This window comes from Lutra lutra, chromosome 2 (genome assembly GCF_902655055.1).
Source record: "Lutra lutra chromosome 2, mLutLut1.2, whole genome shotgun sequence".
NCBI classification, from domain to species: Eukaryota; Metazoa; Chordata; class Mammalia; order Carnivora; family Mustelidae; genus Lutra; species Lutra lutra.
In genome coordinates, this window is record NC_062279.1 from 142,046,117 (window position 1) to 142,065,525 (window position 19,409).

Consider the following 19,409-nt stretch of genomic DNA (forward strand, 5'->3'; position numbering starts at 1 on the left):
TGCTTGCTGCCCCGAGTCTCCCCTCACTGTCCTCTCTCCTGCAGCCCAGTGAGGTCCCGGTCAAGCTGAACACAGCTGCCATCCTCCGAGAAGGGTCTCTGTACCAGCGGCAGGTGGAGAAAGAGCTGCAGAGGTGGGGGCGGCTGCTCCTCACCCCCCTGCAGAGGAGGGGCAGGGCAGGGCTCTTCTGGGAGAAGACGGGGCCCAGTAATTGTGGTGCTTTGGTGGGGTCCGCAAGCCGGCTGGTGTTGGGGTCACAGCTATATCCAAGGAAGAGAATCCATCTCAGTGAGGGAGATGGACAGGACAGATGGGGACTTAGCAGAAAGCTAGCCCAGCCCAAACCTCTCTCATGAGTCGCCTCCTTCTCAGACCCTGTCCTGATGCCCCTCTCCCCCAGCAGACCACCAGCACAGCAGACCCCCTGTGCTTACCCCACGGGCTGGGCTGTGGGTGGGAGTTTGGGTGGTCACCCAGATAGATGAGAGGATAGACAAGTGGACAGAGGGATGGCTGACAGACAGACAGGTGGAGGGGGCTGGCCAACAGACAAACAGGTGGACGAGGGGAAGGTCAACAGTCCAGTGAGTAGACAAACAAGTGGCTGAAGGCTGGATGCACAAGACAGGGACAGGTGGACAGCGGGCGGGTGGGTGATGTGGTGGGTGCTGGGCAAAGAGCTCCCCGCACCTGTGAGGGCCACCGTCCCCAGGGGTGCCCGTGGTATCCTGGCGGTAGCCAGCACACGTCCTGACCTAGGGGGGACCCAAGCCCCACCTCTTGCCCCCTTTCCCCAGGGTGGATCAGCTTGTGGACGGGGCCGGGGACTTCTCTGAGTTCCTCGAGTGGCAAAAGAAGATGCAGGCAAAGGACCGGGAGGAGGAGCTGACTGCGGGCGAGTGCCGGCGGCTGCTGGGCAAGCTGAGCCGTGAGGAGGCCATCCTGGCCCGGCAGCACGTCACGCAGGAGAACAAGCAGAAGGCCAACCAGAAGAAGGAGGAGGTGACTCAGCCTTGCAGGGGCCCCTGGGGACCTGGGGCCGGCCAGCGGGACTGTCTGACTCCTGGAAGCTGGTGGGCTGTCCAGAGCCAGGGTCCTGGCCGCTCCTGGGGTTGCACCTGCAGGCCCACCCCGGGTCATTTTCTCCCAAGCCCCATCGTGTGTGTGATTTGCCCCTCCCACCGAGATACCACCAGGCTCTCTGAGTGCACTGTCAGGCCAGTTCTTCTGGCCCAGACACCTCTGCCCCCACCAGCAGAGTCACTTGGCCCTCACATCCACACTGAAGGAAGACCTGAAGTTCTGGCGGAAACTTGTGGAAAGCCAACACGTGGCACTTTGGCATCTGGTGTCCACTCCTGTAGGAGGGTCTGTGGGCCTCCACGTTACCATGTCCGAAGCTGTAGACGTATCGATCTGGGGTCGTCCTCCTGCTTGGACAGACCACCTTGGTGGGGACCCCCACCTGTGTTTCCCCGAAAGCCTGTTCCTTACAGATAGCCTCCGAGTGGCGTGGGCTCCATGGCCTGACTCAGCCCCCCATCCTCAGACATGTGTCCCTGAGGACCTGCCGTCACCTGAACACCTTTCTGATGAACTTGTCTGTGTCTGTTTCTGTTAGATGTCAGGGTTTGCTTCTCCTTCCTTTTTAGTTTCCTTTCTTGCAAATACGAAGTCAAAACGGTATGAACAATAGACTCAGAGAAACGTCCCTTCTTCGGCACCATTTCCACCTACTCCCTCAGCTTATTTCCCTTAATTTCTGGACAATCTCTTGTGATTCCTTCGAAGCAAATGTGTTCACTTGCCCACACACACTTCTTCCCTCCTTCTTCCCTTCCACACGACATCAGTGTGGCCTCCGAGCAAGCTTCTGGGGTCAGAGAAGGGAGACCCTCAAGGTGAACTCGAGGGGATGTCGCTAAGTCAGGAAGTAACAGAACACAGGGCTTTTGCTGTGTGGCCGTCTCCACGTTGTCCAGGCCACGCGGTCTCATCAGAGAGGCCGCACTGCCTGCTGCAGGTGGTGTGCGAGGGGCTGGGCCCCCAGGACCAGTACACTGTACTGACGTCAGAGATTTGCCCCGAACCTGTGGCTGCGACATGGCATCTCGACACAGGGCTGACGTGCCTGTCATTTGTGAGGTGTGGGGCTGAGCATGTTTTCATGTATTAACACCCATTTCTGTGACTTCTATGAACCAGCTCTTTGTGGGTTTTGTCCATTTTCTCACAGCTTTACTGAGACGTGATTGACGAGTGAGACTCATGTGTTTAAAGTGTGTGATGGGACAGGGGTGCCGGCGGGGCTCAGTCGGTGAAGTGTCCGACTCTTGATTTCAGTTCAGGTCACTAACTCAGCATGGTGAGATCGAGCCCCATGTCGGGCTCTGTGGCTCACTGCGTCGTCTGCTTCAGATTTTCTCTCCCTCCCCCGACTCTCTGTCTCTCAAATAAATAGAATCTTTTTTTAACTGATAATTCTATTTTTAATTTTTTGAGGAAAAATTAAAATACTGTTTTCTGTAATGGCTGCACCAATTTGCACCCCCACCGAAGGGCCCGAGGGTCCCCTTTCCTCTGCATTCTCCCCGATGCTTGCTGTCTTTTGACTGTGTTATGACAGCCGTCCTGACAGGTGAGCATGTTCACGTTCTCTGCCCATTTTTTAATCAGGATATTTGGCTTTTTTCTTTTTCTTTTTCTTTTCTTTTCTTTTTTTTTTTTGTTATTGAGTTATAGGAGTACCTTGTGTACTTTTGGATGTTAACCCTTTATGGGATATACGGTTTGCAAATGCTTTCTCCCACTGCATATGTGGCCTTTTCATTTGGTTGGTTGTGCTGTGCTGAAATCTTTTAGTCTGATGTAGTCCCAATAGTTCATTCTTGTTCTTACTGCCATGTGTTGTCTAGTATTTGTGTTTCATTTTTACGTCTGGATCTCGAATTCACTCGAAGATTATTCTGGTACATGGTCTGCGATCTGGATCCACTTTCATGGCCAACCATTTCAGTCTTCCAATCCATGAACACACTATGTCTCTCCATTTACTTAAATCTTTTCTTTCGTCTAGTTTTTAGCATCCAAGTCCTGTACATAATTCTGTTAGATTTGTGCTTAAGTATTTCTTTTACTTTTTTTTTTTAAAAGATTTTATTTATTTATTTGACAGAGAGAAATCACAAGTAGGCAGAGAGGCAGGCAGAGAGAGAGGAGGAAGCAGGCTCCCTGCTGAGCAGAAAGCCCGATGCGGGGCTCGAACCCAGGACCTGGGATCATGACCTGAGCCGAAGGCAGCGGCTTAACCCACTGAGCCACCCAGGCGCCCCTTTCTTTTACTTTTTTGAGAAATTTTAAGTGATACTGTACTTTAATTCTGGTGTCCATGTATTAAAATGTAATTGACTTTCGTGAATTGATCTTATATCTTGTGACCTTGCTGACCTCCCTTATTAAGTTTTTAGAACAAACAGTGAATTTTGTTGTAGATTCCTTGGGATTTTCTATGTAGACCATCATGCCATCTGTAAAGAACCGTTCATGTCTTTATTTCTGACCTGCATTTCTATTGTTTGCTCTTCTGGCTTATTGCACTGGCTAGAACTTCCAGGACTGTACCAGCTAAGAATAAGAGCATACATTTGTGTCTAGTTCATGATATCAGGGGAAATCAGTCTTTCACTGTGAATTACTGATGTTGGATGTAAGTTTTTGTGGACATACTCTCCATCAAGTTGATGAAGTTCCTCAAGTTTTTATTATGAAATGTGCTGAATTTAATCAAATGCTTTTCTGCATCAATGGATATGACCATGTACTTTTCTTCTTTGGGCTGTGAAAGTAGTAGATTCATGATAAAGTGGTTACTTCTTCGTCACATGATGGAGTTTCAAATATTGAACCAGCTTCTCATCTCTACCATAAACCCCACTTGGTTATGGGATCTAATTCTTTGTCCACATGCTGATTCTATTTGCCACTATTTTTATTTTGATCAACTGTTTCTGCATACAGTTTCATGTAGGATGTTAGTCTGTGGTTTTCTTCCTTGTACTGACTTTGTCTGGTCTCAGTATCAGGGTCATACCAGCTTCATAAGATGAATTTGGAGGTATTCGCTTCTCTTTTATTTTCTGGCGGAGATTGTATAGAATTGGTGTCAATTCTTTCATTTTTTGCAAAATTCTCTGCTGAAATCATAAAAGCCTGGAGATTTGTTTTTTGAAAGCTTTCAAATTACAAATTTAATTTCCACAAAAGTTACAGAGCTCTGCAAATGATCTGCTTCATAACGGGTAAGTAAGTTGTGGTCATTTGTGTTTTTTTAAGGAATTTGCCCATTTCATTAAGTTGTCAAATTTATGCATATAGAGTTGTTTATAATATCTTATTATCATCCTTTTTTTAGTGTCTGTAGGATCTATAGTAATATAACTTCTTTCATTCTTGATATTGGTAGTTTTGTGCCTTTTTACTTTTCTTCTGCAAGTCTTGCTAGAGATCCCAGGACCCCGGGATCATGACCTGAGCTGAAGGCAGACACTTAACTGACTGAGTCACCCAGGTGCTCCAAATCCTGTGTGTCTTCCTCCCAAGCTTCGGTCTTGTGCTTGGTCCTATGCTGCCCATCCCCTTGTTGCAGGGAAAGCCAGGACACACTGCTTCTTCTCCTCCCTCCCAGCTGTGTCTGTGCTATCCCCAAGATGCGGCTCAGCTGGGGGCCTGGGGACCCTGCTGGGCAGGCCTCCTCAACCACAGTCCTCTCAGTCTTTGTCCATAGTCTACTCACATGATGTAAGACCCCTCGCAGATTTCAGTAGCCTGCCTCTTTTCGTCTCCTATTTCCACACGAGCATTTTCCCACTTATTACCAAGTTTTTGAAAGCACTTTTTAAAATACGCTTTTTATTTTGGAAAAGTTTTAAGAGTTACAGAAAAGTTGCCAAGATAGTGCCGGGTGTTTCCGTGTCCTCCCACCCAGCTGTCCTGCTGGTGACATCTTCCAACACCACAGCACATCTCCAGGGCTGCCACAACAAAGCCCCACAGTGCGGAGGGCTCAGATCACAGTTCCGGAGGACCCAGGTCCAAGGTCAAGCAAGGTGGCAGTGGGGCCATGCTCTCTGCTAAGCTCCTCGGGGAGGGTCCTTCCTTGCATCTTTGCATCCTCACCTACTTGGACATAAGATCACATTCTGGGGTTCCAGGTAGATGTGAATTGGGGGGACACTGGCCCAATGCACCATGGGATATTTGTCACAGCTAAGTAAACAACACTGGTACATGACTCTTCACTAAACTCCACACTTCCTTAAGATTTCAGCTCATTTTCCCCCTCACAAATGCCCTTTTCTTATCCCAGGACCCCACATTACATTTAAAGGTCATGTCTCAGATTCTTCTTGGCTGTGACGGTTTCTAATACTTATCTTGTTTTTGATGACCTTGACAATTTGGAGGAGAGCTGGTCAGGTATTCTGTGGACTGCCCCTTGGCGGGAATGTGTCTGATGTTCTTCTCATGGTGAGACTGGGGCGGTGGGTTTTGGAAGCAAGACTGCAGGGGCGAAGTGCTCTTCTTATCACATGCTCTCAAGGGCATCTGCTTTCAACAGACTCATCACTGATGATGTTGACCTTGGTCCCCTGGTCAAGGTCGTGCCTGCCGTTCTCTCCGCTGCCATCATCTTCCCCACCATTCGATACTCCATAGAAGGGGGTCTGTAAGCAAAGCCCACACTCAGAAAGCGGTGCCTACAGAGAATTCCTCTGCGCGGAGGACTCCTCTCCTCTCCCTCACTTACTTAATCATTCGATTACTTCTTTCAGTGGGGACTCATGCATAGTTGTTTTACACTTTGTGTTATCACCCAATGGGACAGTATTTGCTGCAAGCTTTGGCTTTTGGAAGCTCTTCCAGGTGGGCTCCTGTATCCCTCTGCCTGCCCTCTGTCCTTCTGCCGTGTGAGCACGTCTAACTCTATGGTCTAAATCGAAAAGGTTGGTCAAGAGCCATTTTTGATGCATGCCAGCAAACTGTTTTACAGAAGGATTGCTTCATGCCCCATCTCTAAGCCTGAAGTCCAAGCTGCCTGCAGGCTGACTCCATCTTACTGTGCGGCTAAAGATGAGCTCCCCATTGCACAGGCAGCCGGAGCTAGGAGTTGGCTCGCTCCATGGCCACCCTGGGCCAGTGACAGGAGGTTGAAACCCCACGCTGTGCCTTGCAGTGTCTTGAGGACTAAAAACAGTGTTCTGAATTATTCACCATAGCACCAAGCCAGAAGCAATCTGAATGTCCATCCACAGTAGAATGGATGAAAGCTTTGTGATATAGTCCCCAAAACATACAGCTGCAAAAATAAGCCAGCTACAGTCCAGGAGACCACAGTGCAAGGCAAATGAATGCAGAATGGAGCAAAAAAGGCGAGAAGTCCCTGGACACACAGGAGAGTGCCAGTCACGTGCATCCAAGTGGCAAAACCGCCCCCTGTCCTGTTGTTTAAGACTCTGCCCTAATGAGGCACTGTGAGAAAAAAGAGAGGGGGGTGACCAACAGGACATGCCTGGGGGCTCATAGGACAGGAGCCTGAGGCTGCCCGGAGGTCTGGCAAGTCCTGTGCTCCCTAGGGCTTCCAACCAATGAGAACCCACCTCTCTCACCTGGCATCCAGGGGTAGGTGGGCTTTGGGGCAAACCCAGTGGCTCTGACTTGGTTTCCCCAGGACCATAGTGGAGGAAGGGAAGAGATGAGGTGGAAACTCCCCTGACCTCCAGGGGACTCCCAGGAGCTGAGGAGCTTAGATTCGGCTTCCAAGGTGACTGGAGGTCAGGGGCTGGTTCTGTTCCCTGGACCTCATGCCGTTCCTGGGGCAGGGACAGAGCAGGAGACACAGGCCTGCTCTGGGGGGCACCTCTGGCTCTGACCGTGCCGGGTCGGTTGTCTGAGCAGACGGCGGAGCTGCTGCAGCAGTGCACTGAGAGGCGCCTCCAGGAGGAAAAGTCCATGAAGGAGCTGGTGGAGCAGGTGACAGAGGCGCAGAAGAACGTCAAGCTGGTGCAGATGAAGCTCCTGAAGGACCGGAGGCAGACAGGTACAGCGAGGGGCAAGGTACCACAAGGCTGAGCCCAGCTCTGCAACCCCCAGCTGGCTTCCAGCCCCAAGGGAACCACCGTGGTTGGCGAGAGCCTCGATGCCCTCCAGGGAAGGCTGGGGTGGGGCAACCCCCCTCCGACCCCCTTGGCACCTTGCTTGGCCCCAAAGTTCAGGAGGTGATGGAGGAGAGCCGGGAGCTGCTGCAGCGCAGCGCAGAGAGAGCCAAGGAGGAGCAGAAGCGGCGCTGTGAGCTCATCTCCCAACTTCGAGCCCTGGAGACCCAGCCTATGCGCAAGGGCAAGCTCGTGGACCTGACCCAGGTGAGGACAGGGCAGGTCCTAGCAGAGCCTCCCCATGTCCTGCTGCGCCTGGCATGGCCATGGGAGGGCATGTCCACAAGTCCCACCGAGACCAATGGGGGTCTGGCCCTGAGCTGAAGTATACCCGGCACTGAATGCTATGGTTGCCCTGCCTAGGGCGGGCCCAAGGGTTCATGGTCCTGTAGGTGAGACCTCTGCAACCTCTGGCAACCAGAGGCTAGGGGCCCTGGGAGTGGGCAAGTTAGGCTTCACAAGACGGGCTTCCTGTTGAAGGAGGTCCCAGGACTCCCTGGCCCAGGTGGAAAGCACAGTGTAGGGGGAGTGCAGGTACACAAAGGCTGGAGGCAGGAAGGCTGAGAAGAGAGCACTGGGGCCCAGAAGCCTGTGTGAGAGGCACTGGGAGAGGCCAGGCTGGCATCTAGTGAGGCGGGAGCAGGCCCGGAAGGGCCACGGCTGCTGGTCTGTGAACCTGGCCTGATCCCGGGGCGCACAGGAAGTCCAGAGGGCACTCTGCTCAGGCCGCCAGGATCTGGCTTGGGGACACAGCAGTGAGCTTGGGGAGAGGCAGTGAGCTCTGTTTGGGCCCTCCCACAACAGTGAGGCCTACAGGGCACTCAGCTGAGCTGTGCAGTCACAAGAGGGGGGCCCAGGCTAGAGAGGCTGAGTGGCAGACATGTTACACAGCTGCTACTGAGCAGAGGGAAGAGGTCTCCTGGGCACAGGGGGGCCAGACTGATGGAACACGGGGGAGGGGCACCAGCTCCAGGGCAGAGGACCGGTCAGGGCACAGGAGACAGCTGTGCAGTCTGGGCACGGGCCTGGAACCCTGTTTAGGTTCTCCCCTTCACCTCGCAGATCCCTGGGTATGGCCTGGAAGGGGAGATGTCTGTGGTGGAGCTTCGAGAGCGGCTGGCCCTGCTCAAGGAGAGCCAGCGGCGAGAGGAGGAAGAGAAGCGAGACCAGATCATCCAGGGCAAGCGCGCGAGAAGCCAGGAACTGCAGAATAGGGTGGAGCAGATCTCGCTGTGCCGAGCAGCCATGGGCAGGTCTGCGGCCCTGAGGTAGGTACCGCTAGTCCTCGGGGCCGGCAACTCCGGCAGGAACAAGGTGTGCCTGCCTCTGCCTCCCCCTCCACCCCTCTCCCCGGCAGGCTCTCCCTGCACAACAGAGCACACTCCTGCAGTTTCCTTCCAGTAGCTTCTCCCACTCCTATTTTATTAGATCATTTCCAGACATACAAAAATGGTGACAAAACTGTGCAGTGAGGGCTTGGATGCAAATTGATTGCATGCAGGCCACAAGTAGGGCCTTTGCATCTAGCTAGCTACTTACCTGTTCCTGCAGAACCATCTGGAAGTAGTTGCAGGCATCAGACACTCTTTACTCCTGAACACTTCAGAGGCCATCTTCTGAAGGAAAGACATGGTCCTATATAACACAGCACAATGATACAACTAGAAAATTCAACGAAAATTCCCATCATCTAAATATCCTCTCCGTGTTCATGTTTCTCTAGCGTCTCAAGACTGTTGGCTATAGGTTTTAAAAGATTGTTTGCTATAATTGTTTTTTTCCTTTTTAAACCAAAACCTGGGTGAGATTCACACACAGCATTTGATTGTCAAGCATCTCGACTTGACTTCTGTTTTTATTTTTAAAATTTTTAAAAAAGATTTTACTTACTTATTTGACAGAAAGAGAGATCACAAGCAGACAGAGAGGCAGGCAGAGAGAGGGGGAAACAGGCTCCCGGTAGAGCAGAGAGCCCGATGCGGAGCTCGATCCCAGGACTATGTGGTCATGACCTGAGCTGAAGGCAGAGGCTTAACCCACTGAGCCACCCAGGTACCCCATACTTCTCTCTTTTAATGGAGAGCACGTGCACACGCATCCTTTTGTTTTGGGAACACCATGGTGGCTTTTCCAGCCCCATGAGTCTGTCCCGTGGCAGGGTGGTCAGGCACGGGTTGGTGTCACACCCCCAGGGTCAGATGGCACTTAGCCCTGTCACAGCATAGCCTGTTTCAGGCCCTGGCACCCAGGGCTCCAGAGACGGTGTGTAACTGGGGCGGGGTGGGCAGAAGGGAGGACAGTCACAAAATCCATCACTATTGATCCTGAGCGACTGCTGCTCTGGTTACAATTTGAGGAGGCCCCATGACAACTGTGGGGCAGGGCTGGCTGGTCACTCAGCAGGTCCCCAAGGTGGCAGGCACCTGGGAGACCTCACCACTTCCAGACTCAGCCTGATGGAACCCACATGCAGCCTGGTTGGTGTCAGGGAGACTGCAAGGATCCAAACCTGCTAAGGAAGCTCCTGGAGCCTTCTGCAAGCAGCCAGAGCCTTCTGCAAGCATTGACTCACCGGCACCATTTTCGTGGGCAGTCTGACTGGCGGGGCTGGGATGTGCACTTAACCCAAAGCCATCCGGGAGCAGTCTGTAGAATGAGACTTCATTTTGGATGGAAAAATAGCCTAGTATGGTAGAGATTTGCAAAACTCTGTTAGCAGGGATTGCCTCTAGGCGAGAGAGTGGCAAGGAGAGCGCAAGATGAAAGAGGGTTTTCACTTCTTTGCTCCAAATACCTCCGTAGCTAATAGACAAAGTTACATTCTTAAAACGTTAAGTGCAAAGAGCAAAAAGGTAATGGTGCTGGGCACTATTAGCGGTCCTTGGACGGCACCCCACGGTCCTTGGAGGGACTCTCCCCCCTGCACCTGAAACACTCCCGTTAACCTCCGTTTGGGGCCCCTGCTCAGCCCGCCCTGTCGCCCGCTCAGGTGGGAGGAGAAGAAAGCCCGCTCTGCGGCCCCGGGGGTGCCCTCCCAGGACGAGCGCGTGCTGGAGCTGCAGCGCAAGGTCGAGGAGAAGGTGGCGGAGCGCCGCCGCAAGCAGGCAACCCTGAAGCCGGTGCCGGCGCCGCGCCCCGCGTGCACTAAGGCATGGGTGAGCTCTGGGAGCGCGCGGGGCGGCTGGGCGCACAGTGATGGCGGGGAGGTCGTGGACCCGGCGCAGGGGCAGTGGGGGCGACCCCGGCCCGCGCCGACCTCTCCTGGGGCGCATCCGCAGGCGCACCTGGAGGAGCAGCACTGGCGGGATCTGCAGCAAAGCCGCGAGCGCCGGCTGCGAGCGCTGCAGCTGAGCACCGCGGCCGCCGGACGCGGGCGCCGCCTGGAGGCCGCCTGAGCCGGGCGGGCGACCCCAGACCCCGCGCAGCCCGCCCAGCCAGCCCAGCCCGCCCCGCAGAGCGTGCAGAAAGCCCAGTACGCCTACTCTTCCCCGCCCGCGCGCTCCGCTGCACGCCCCCGGCCGCCCCGTGTTCCCCTGCTCCCCGGCCAGAACAGGGCTGCCGGACAAGATGCAAGGCGCCCAGTTACTGCGTGGGACAAACACACTAAATAAAAGTATCCGCTTTTATCTGCAATTTGAATTTATCTGGGTGTCCTGTACTTTATATGCTAAATCTGACCACCCTGACCTAGATCCTCGCCCTTCCCTGGGGCGCAGCGCAAAGCATTAGCCACGTCCCTCTTCAGAGCTCCCAGAGCCACCTCTGCACGTGAAAACTTGGGAGTCCCCACTCTCTGCCCGGAGTCTGGTAGCAAGGCTTACCCCCGTGTGGTTGTGCACGTGAGTTTGATTGAGGTGGCCCGGGTGCTTGAGCCACTGGGAAAGGCCTATCTCAGGACCTACCTCCAGCAAACCTCACTGCAGCCATGGCGGGGAGGGGGCCAAGGGGATGCAGGAACTGTCCCCTACCCCCATTCTGCTGATGAGGCCAGTAGTCCTCAAAGAGGTAAAGTTACCAGCTCCAAAAGCCTTGACCCAAAGCTAAGTCTGCTTGACTTTAGAGCCCCACCCAGCCTTCTTCAACAACAACAAAGGAGCATGACTGGAGCCAGTGGGCATGAGCCCAGACCCGGACACATTCATAATGACCTTGAGGATAGGCTGAGCAAAAGCCTGCTGTGGAAATGCAGAATCATGAATAAAACACAAGGTGCTGCAGCTCCAGGAATGACAGAGTCTGGGCACGGCCCCAGGGGGAAGGGCTGGAAACAGCCGGGTAGTTAGATGTCCAGGAGAGATATGCCCCCAAACTTGACATCCTCCTTGGCTCTGCTGGGGAGATAACACCTCAAAGAGGGAGGCTGGACCCCAGGGCACATTCTGACCAGGAAGATGGGCATCTTAGAGTAAAACAACAGACTGAACACCAGCGTTCTTCCCCAATATTTTGAGCAGTGTCAGAAACACAGGACTTTCCCAGGTTGATAGAGAAATTTCCCACCTCCCTGTCGAAAGAGTTGGGGGCTTGAATTTTTTTTTCATTTAATTTATTTCATTATTCATTTAAGGAAACAAATGTGACATTTTTTACCAGTGTTATGTGAGATGGAAATCCATTCCACTTGATTTCAAGGAAATACACGGACGATGGCCTGTCCAGAGTCCCTCGGGAGCTCTTTGAGTTTCAAAGGATGCATATTAACTCCCGTAGCTGGCAGTCCAAAGGTGGGGTGGGCTTCAGGACATGCCTGATGCTGGAGCTTGGTCTGCAAGCCAGTAGCAGTTCCAGCCTCACGACATCGAGGAAGAAGAGTCATCTCTCCCTGGTGGCTCTCTTAGGAGGGCTCTCTGTCCTCAAGGCATTGTGTGAACATCTGCTCCAGGCTCACTGGCCTGAAATGAACAAGCCCTGTGGAGCCAGTTCCTGCAGTGGGAGAGGTCTGTATGGGTGCCCAAAGCAAGCACTGTGGCAGGAGGGGAGACTAACCCTTCACCTCTCAGGCCGGCTTCTGGAGCATGGTGGGGAGGTGCTAGCCCCACCGATTTGTGGCGCCATAGGCAATGATGCTGGTTGGCAGTGCACACTGACGTCCACAACTGCCCTCATGGACTGGGCAGCTGCTCAGAGCTTGTACCATACCAGCCTGAGGGGGAACAGACCTTGTGTTCTAGATTGACAGCAAAATGTCTCCAGTATCCAGGTCCCCTGCCCTGTGACCTCTCATTAAAATGCAGTCTGTTGGGCACCTGGGTGGCTCAGTGGGTTAAAGCCTCTGCCTTCGGCTCAGGTCATGATCCTGGGATCCTGGGATCGAGCCCCGCATCGGGCTCTCTGCTCCTCGGGGAGCCTGCTTCCTCCTCTCTCTCTCTGCCTGCCTCTCTGTCTACTCGTGATCTCTGTCTGTCAAATAAATAAATAAAATCTTAAAAAAAAAAAAAATGCAGTCTGTTTCCCTCAGTCCTTGAATCTGGACTGGCTTGCATGGGCCAGCAGGGTGCAGAAGTAGCTGTGTGCCAGTTTTGGCTGAGCCTCATGTGGCCTTGGAGCTCCCTCTTGTTCTACTGGAACAAGCCCCAGGGTGAGCATGTCCAGGGTGGCCTGCTGGGAGGAGACACTATATGAGGTCAGCCAGTTGTCCCAGCAGAAGCCATCCTCATCCATACTACAAACCAGCAGAACCCAACATGTGAGGCCAGCCAGAAACAGAACCTCCCCGTGCCCCACTAACTTGTAGATTTATTAACAATAAATGCCTCTTTGTTCAAAGCACTGAGCTTTGAGGTTTGTTCAGAAGTGGCTAACTGGCCTTCATTTACCAAGTCTTTCTCCCACCTGCAAGAAGCTTTTTTAAAAAGGTTTTATTTATTTTGGGGGAGGGGAGGCATGCCTAGAGCCAGACCTGGGGCTTGATCCCATGACACTGAGATCATAACCTGAGCTAAAACCAAGAGTCAGGCACTTAACCGACTGAGCCACCCAGGTGCCCCCTTCATGAACCCTTTGAGAGAATCCAACTGCCCCTGGAAAGCGGGCCAGCCAAGTGAAGCCAGGTCCAGCTGAGGCGGAGAAAGCTCTCTCTAGACCACCCAGGAAACTGACATTCTACTTCAGTGCATTTTCTGTGTAAATGCAGCCAGAAAACCCTCACTGATAGAGGTTCTCTGCAAATAGTTAAAAAGCAGACTCTCCGACCTCATCCACAGATTCAGGTTCTGGTGTGATGCCCAGGAATCTACATCAGCTGTGTGGCACTTGGAAGCAAAAACGTTCCAGTCTTTTCTCTGAACTGGAAACATTCAGGGCCAAAGGCATCATCTGTGAGGGAGCCAGGAATGTTCACACCCCAAGTTCAGTGCCAAATGAAGTTCAGAAAGAACTTAAAGGTCATAACCCTGAGATCATGACCTGAGCTGCAAATCAAAGGGTTGGACACTCAAGTGACTGAGTCACCCAGGTGCCCCTCAACATCACATGTTTAATGTGATTAAAGTTACAAATAGAGGGGCACCTGGGTGGCTCGGTCTGTTAAGTGGGTGCTTTCAGCTCATGTCATGATCCCAGGGTCCTGTGATGGAGTCCTGCATCAAGTTTCCGCTCAGTGTGGATGGAGCCTGCTTATCCCTCTGCCCATGCCCCTGCTAATGCTTGTGCACAGGCTCTCTCTCTCTGAAATAAACTTAAAAAAAAAAATAGTTACAAATAGAAAACCTTAGCTTTTCTTTAGGTTGTGAAATTCAAGTTATTAATCTTCTTTTTTAAATCTTTAACTATCATTTTGATTAGTTGTGTATGGTTCCATTTACAAGCTGAAATCCCCTTTAACTTTTTTTTTTAGATTTATTTTAGAGATAGAGAGAGGGTGGGAGGGAGGGAGGGAGGAAGTGTACAAGCATGGTGGGGGGGCCCATGGGGCACAGAGGGGGAGAATCTCAAGCAGACTCCCTACTGGGTACAGAGCCAGACACAGGGCTCCATCCCAATACCAGTCAGATCATGACCTGAGTTGAAACCAAGAGTTGGACGATTAACCCACTGTGCCACCCAAGCGCCTCCCCTTTCTCATTTTAAACTGCATTTACACATGTAGAGTCTAAACCTGTTTTTTAGCCTTTCTGAGGATGTCTGGAGAGCAGCCATGACGGCGGTGGCCTGGATCTGGGTTCCTTCAGAACAGGAGGGACAGGCTAGGCTTTCTATTGCCAAATCCATGTCCAAGTTGCAGTTCCGGCTGCTCAACTCCAGGCACCCACCTCCCGCTATTCTGCTGAGGTTCTGCCCGGCATACACCTGTGATGTTCTGTGTGGGGTCCTCCCTCTCCCCACCGACCCCTCTGAAGCAGGCACTGGACTATTATTACTCTCCCCGTATGCCTGGTAAGGGGACTGGGGAGACCTGCTCAGACGGAAGAGCTGGGATTCACACTCAGGCAGGCGGGGTCCAGAGCCCGCAGTTAGGCCCCAGGCCCCAGAGCGCTCCGGCATCTGCCCGCATCGTGGCCTTTCCCAGGACTAGTCCCGGCCGCAATCTCCCCCAGGGACTCACACAGGGGTACACCCTGTGCTCCGCCGCCCCCCGGGGTTCCCTTCTTCACATCCACTGCCCTCGGGATAACCCAGACTCAACCCGAGATTAGGTCCCTCCACAGGGCTCTCGCGTCCCCCCACAGCCGCCGCTCCCCGGCTCTGCTCCTCGCACCGCGGGAGGCCTGCCGGCTCCCGGACCCGCCGGCCTATCTCTGCACACCCCGGCTCCCTCTCTTGAGACCGCCCTCTTCCCTTCCGGCCCTTTCGGGTCGCAGATCCGAGGTCGCTCCCTCCAGGGAGCCCTCCCAGAGGCTCCGTCTAAGTGCCTCCTCCCGGCCCTCGCAGACGGGCGAGGCTGTGCGTCCCTCTGGTCTTCGCCGCCAGCCTGGGAAGCGGTCGGGGATCGCGGGCACCAGAAGCCGGGCCCGGAGCCTGGCACGCCGAGTCGCGGGCGCCCCGGAGTTGGTGCAGATTCGGGTCCGGGTTCTGGCCGACAGCAGAGACTCCGGAGCCACTGCTCACCAAGGCCACGCTAACAGGAGGGGAACTTCGGCCGCTGGCCCGAGATAACATCCAGCTCCACGCCGTCGCCTCAGAACGCCGGGAGCCCACCGCCGCAGTAGCCCAGTAAACTACAACTCCCGAGAGGCCTTGCGCGCCGGGAGGGGAGTGGGTGTGCAGGCCGCGAGTCTCGCGGGAAGGCGGGAGCTCGAGCTTGCGGACGTGGGCGGGGCCGGAAAGAAGCGCATTTCAAAGCGGTAATAGATGGGTTTTTTAGCCAATAGGATTGAAAACATACCTCCTGGACCGGTAGACCGCGGGAGTCGAGGAGACGACGGCCAATGGGAGTGCGCGGGGGGTGAAGCCCAGGCCTCAGGAACGGAAGTGGGTCGCTGTGGAGGCGGCGGCGTCTTGCTCGAGGATTTCTCCTCGGTGGCTTCCGGGGGTGCTTCCTCGCCAGAGTGCGTCGGCGGCGACTCATGCCGCACCAAACTCGCTCCCGGTAAGTCAGGCTTCGCGGAGAACAAGCGGCCAGCCAGGGCCGAGCGGATGCGGGGTTCGGACGGCTTCGCGGCCTTGTGGAGGCCGGCGGCGCGGCGGCCCGCCGTAGCGTGGCCAAGCCAGCTCGGGCCGAACTCAAGGCCGGCCTCCCTCGGGACCGCTGCCCCGCTCGCCCGCCCGCCACGCCCCGCCCCGCCCCGCCGTCCGCGTGGCCGTCCGGGCCCGGCCCGGCTCGGCGAGGGGGACGGACGTGCGAGCGCCTCGCCCAGAGCCTTGGCTGCCCCAGCGGGCTGCGGCCGCGGCTCGGGTGTAGCGAAGCCAGCGAAGCCGGGGGCTGGGGAGGGGGACGGACGCGCCCAAGGTCACGCCGGGAGTCGCTCCGGGGCGCCAGCCTGTGCGGGGCGTTCAAGGGAGGCCCCGGCCGGGTTTTTGTTCCCCGCTGACGCCACCTCCTTTGTGTGCTTGCTCCGCCGCCCCGCCATCGCGGGCCTGCGAGTACGCCCGGGCCGCGTGGCCGAGCTTCCTGGGCTGACGGCGCTGGGGGCGGCGGGGGCTGGCCCGGGCGGCGCCCACCCGGGACTGAGCTTAGTAGGTTCTTCGCTTCCGGTTGTTGGGGCGGTGGGGAGGGCGCTGGAGCGCTGAGGCCTGCGGCGGGCCCCGCCCCTCGGGCGCCTGCACCGGCTCGGGCGCCTGCACCCGGAGCTTGAAGAGCGAGCGGGGGCTCGGGGGAGGCTTGAGATCCGGAGCACAAGGCTTGGCGAGCACCGCTGTCCGCCCTTTGACCCATCCAGGGAGAAGGGTAAAGTTCGGAGTCGGACTTCCCTTCGGGAGCCGTTTTTGTGGGGCTTTGGCTTTTATCTTCTTCTTGTCCGTGCCCATTGACGTTTACAGTCACACCTTCGTCCTGCTTCTGCGTTAGGGTCTCTGAGACAGACCTAGGGTCTGAACCCTGCGTTCCTGCACCCAGCCGAGGCTTCGGGGTGGTTGGAGAGACTGAGAAGGTGTGCTCTAGGTCGTGCAGCCGGCTACCTAGGTGACGGTAGAGCCGGCCTGGAACCTCGCTTTCCTTTGGGTGCAGGACTAGGCCTTTAAGTTCAGTGACCGGGAGTTTGGGAACCACTAGTGATGAAGGACAGACGTTCGAGGGAATCGCTTTAACTGGTGGTGTGTGGGGAGACATTGTTGGGTTCAGTTTTATCTGAGCTGCAGGTGAAATGGGAACATTCAAGTAAAAAGAGGTGGTGTTGCTGGTTTTGTATTGCCTGAACGTGAGCTTCCAACTCAGATTTAAAAATCTTACGTTAATACAGTGTTTATTAACCTTTTTTTCTCTCTAGTGACCTCCCCTGGTATTTTTTAGTTTTTCTTAATTGCCCTCTCCATAAAATGTTAATGCTTCTTAAATACTGTAGGTCTTATGTACTGTATAGGTAGCTATTGCTTGATCATAAAAAGAATAAGATCTTTTTTTTTTCACTCCCTTTGAGAGTGGATACTTTAAAAATTCTAAGTCAGCACAGTTTTAAGGTCTTCTGTGTGCCAAGCTTTCTGCTTGGGGTATAGCCACGGACAGAACAGGCATGGTACAAACCCACGTCGAACTGAGGAGGGTGGGCAGAAGGCGTGAGAAATTCCCTGAGTTTGAAATATAAATTGTGGGAGAGACGAGAATGGAGAGGTAAGCAGGAACCCGGTCACAAAAGGTGTTTGCTGTGCCCCAAGTTAATTCAGAATTTATGTTAAGACCACGTGAGGGGAAAATCACTAAATGAAGTTCTAGTAACATGGTTAGATTTGCATTTTTTTTTTTTTTTTTTAAATCACCATACTGTGAGGATGGCTTAGAAAGATGGGTGAGACTAGTGGCCTCTGGACCAGTTAGGCAGAGAGAAGTATAGCTTGGACCGTAGTGAGGAGTGGGGACCAAACTCGGGCCAGTGATTGCCAGTCGTGGGAGTTATTCACTGGATTTTTACTTAAAAAGCTGTTGCAAGGTTCATGTCCAGTAGTTTATACCCCTGCCAGTTTCTGGAAAAGATTTGAGGTACTACTGAATGCAAATATGTGCAGAAGGTAATTGGTTTTATGCTGCATGAACATGGCTTTGTGTGTTCTTTGTGTGTGTATGTTACTAGTGTCTTATTTTGAAATGATTTATGTACATCTTTCACTGTCCTCGAGTTAGCTGGCTCTTGTAGATGTGACAGGGCTGACTTTTTTCTTGAGGGATAATTCACATATATGCTCTTGTAACTTCTAACTAGCTTGTTTCTCAGCAGGGCTTTGGGGATTGTAGAGCAAGGCATTTTAAGGTTTCCTCTCTGAGGAGGAAGGCCCACAGCACAGATACTGCTGCATCTCAAAGTCAGAGTTCAAGTGTGAGGAAGCTGGTGAGGTTGGGCTGTAGAGTGCTGCTACAGAATTTCCTTTGGAAGGGCTTTTTTCCCCATGTATAAATAAAGGTTGTCAAGTTTATTATTCCTACCTACACCGTGCAGGGTAGGAAAGCCCTGAAAATGTCTGAAAATAGTAGGTTCCTTGTGCAAAATGAAATTATGACCCTAAGGCTTTCCTGGAGGGATGTCTACACCCAATATGGGGCTCGAACTCACAACACCAAGATCCATTCTAGCTGTTATGTCTGTGGAGATGAGATATTCTTTACTTTTCTCCCATGGTGATGATCTGTTTATAAGTCTTCCTTTGTTTCTTGATGGTGACTATATTTTTACTTGCCCACATGTAAGGCTCCATATCCCCCTTTCATCCTTTATTTCACCTCAAAATAGTCTGTGCCATCTCTGTCAAGCATCTAATGAGCTTGATAGTTTAATTTCTTTTTTAAAATATTTTATTAATTTTTAGAGATTTTATTTATTAGAGAGCATTGCGGGGGGGCAACAGAGGGAGACCTGAGACAGGCAGATGCTTCACTGACTGAGGCACTCAGGCACACCTTGATCATTTAATTTCAGTGGAAGAAAGTTATGGTTTATATAGTCAGCGTGTTTGTGCTAAGAGAAGGGAACACTGCAGTAAATATTGGCCTTTAAGACAGGTTGACCACGTTGAGTACAGAAGAAATGGTTAGATTAGGACCAGGAGGAGCAGGAGAAATGTAAGGAACCTGTGAGGTAGGTCTTGAAGGATGAGCAGGAGCCAGTATGTGTTCCTTTCAGACAAGGGGACAACGTGGATCAGATTATGCCCCTGGTATTAGGAGGAGACTGACAGCCAGGATACCAGAGTAAAGTACAGTCAGTTCTGCTCTAAACACTTGTTTGGAAGCATGATTTGTTCCAACAGGATTTATATACTAGGAACAGTTTGAACATTATGGGGATTTTGAGTTTGCTGTGCATTATAATTTCACCTATGAGAACTACTAGACGAACACAGAAAATTGAACTGAGCCAAGTCAAGTCACGTAGACTGTAGACAGTACACACCTCAAGCATCCCCCAACTCTCTCAATGACTGTGTGTGGTATGAGCCACACCCTTACACATGTTTTGTTTAAAAAAATTCTCCCGGGGCGCCTGGGTGGCTCAGTGGGTTAAGCCGCTGCCTTCGGCTCAGGTCATGATCTCAGGGTCCTGGGATCGAGCCCCGCATCGGGCTCTCTGCTCAGCGGGGAGCCTGCTTCCCTTCCTCTCTCTCTCTGCCTGCCTC

The 19,409-nt window shown here is 53.2% G+C and overlaps 3 protein-coding genes across 9 annotated transcripts in view; 2 read left to right on the forward strand and 1 right to left on the reverse strand.

The window, feature by feature from the left end:
* The window catches only part of CFAP99 (cilia and flagella associated protein 99), a 36,150-nt gene extending 24,816 nt beyond the window's left edge, over nucleotides 1–11,334 (forward strand). Inside the window, exons 10-16 of one of the 2 annotated variants that reach the window (XM_047718660.1) lie at nucleotides 45–133; nucleotides 798–1,002; nucleotides 6,955–7,096; nucleotides 7,267–7,418; nucleotides 8,274–8,479; nucleotides 10,201–10,366; nucleotides 10,490–11,334. In XM_047718660.1, the coding sequence (XP_047574616.1) occupies nucleotides 45–133; nucleotides 798–1,002; nucleotides 6,955–7,096; nucleotides 7,267–7,418; nucleotides 8,274–8,479; nucleotides 10,201–10,366; nucleotides 10,490–10,606 (1,077 nt within the window). In that variant the 3' untranslated portion in view covers nucleotides 10,607–11,334. Of the gene's footprint in view, nucleotides 1–44; nucleotides 134–797; nucleotides 1,003–6,954; nucleotides 7,097–7,266; nucleotides 7,419–8,273; nucleotides 8,480–8,639; nucleotides 8,881–10,200; nucleotides 10,367–10,489 lie in introns of those variants that run through there. The other variant, XM_047718661.1, reaches the window with a different exon arrangement.
* Nucleotides 5,443–16,917, reverse strand: LOC125094145 (translation initiation factor IF-2-like). Its single transcript, XM_047719849.1, has 4 exons — nucleotides 15,258–16,917; nucleotides 11,802–12,134; nucleotides 8,751–8,827; nucleotides 5,443–7,074 (listed from the first exon to the last, which is right to left on the reverse strand). Exon 1 carries the CDS (start codon nucleotides 16,915–16,917, stop codon nucleotides 15,328–15,330), a length of 1,590 nt encoding a protein of 529 aa, XP_047575805.1. The 3' UTR covers nucleotides 5,443–7,074; nucleotides 8,751–8,827; nucleotides 11,802–12,134; nucleotides 15,258–15,327.
* The window catches only part of RNF4 (ring finger protein 4), a 36,728-nt gene continuing 32,920 nt past the window's right edge, over nucleotides 15,602–19,409 (forward strand). For 3 of the 6 annotated variants that reach the window (XM_047718663.1, XM_047718662.1, XM_047718667.1), the window contains exon 1: nucleotides 15,602–15,738. The gene's annotated coding sequence lies outside the window, so the exon portion shown is untranslated. Of the gene's footprint in view, nucleotides 15,739–16,190; nucleotides 16,326–16,399; nucleotides 16,537–19,409 lie in introns of those variants that run through there. The other 3 variants (XM_047718664.1, XM_047718665.1, XM_047718666.1) reach the window with 3 other exon arrangements.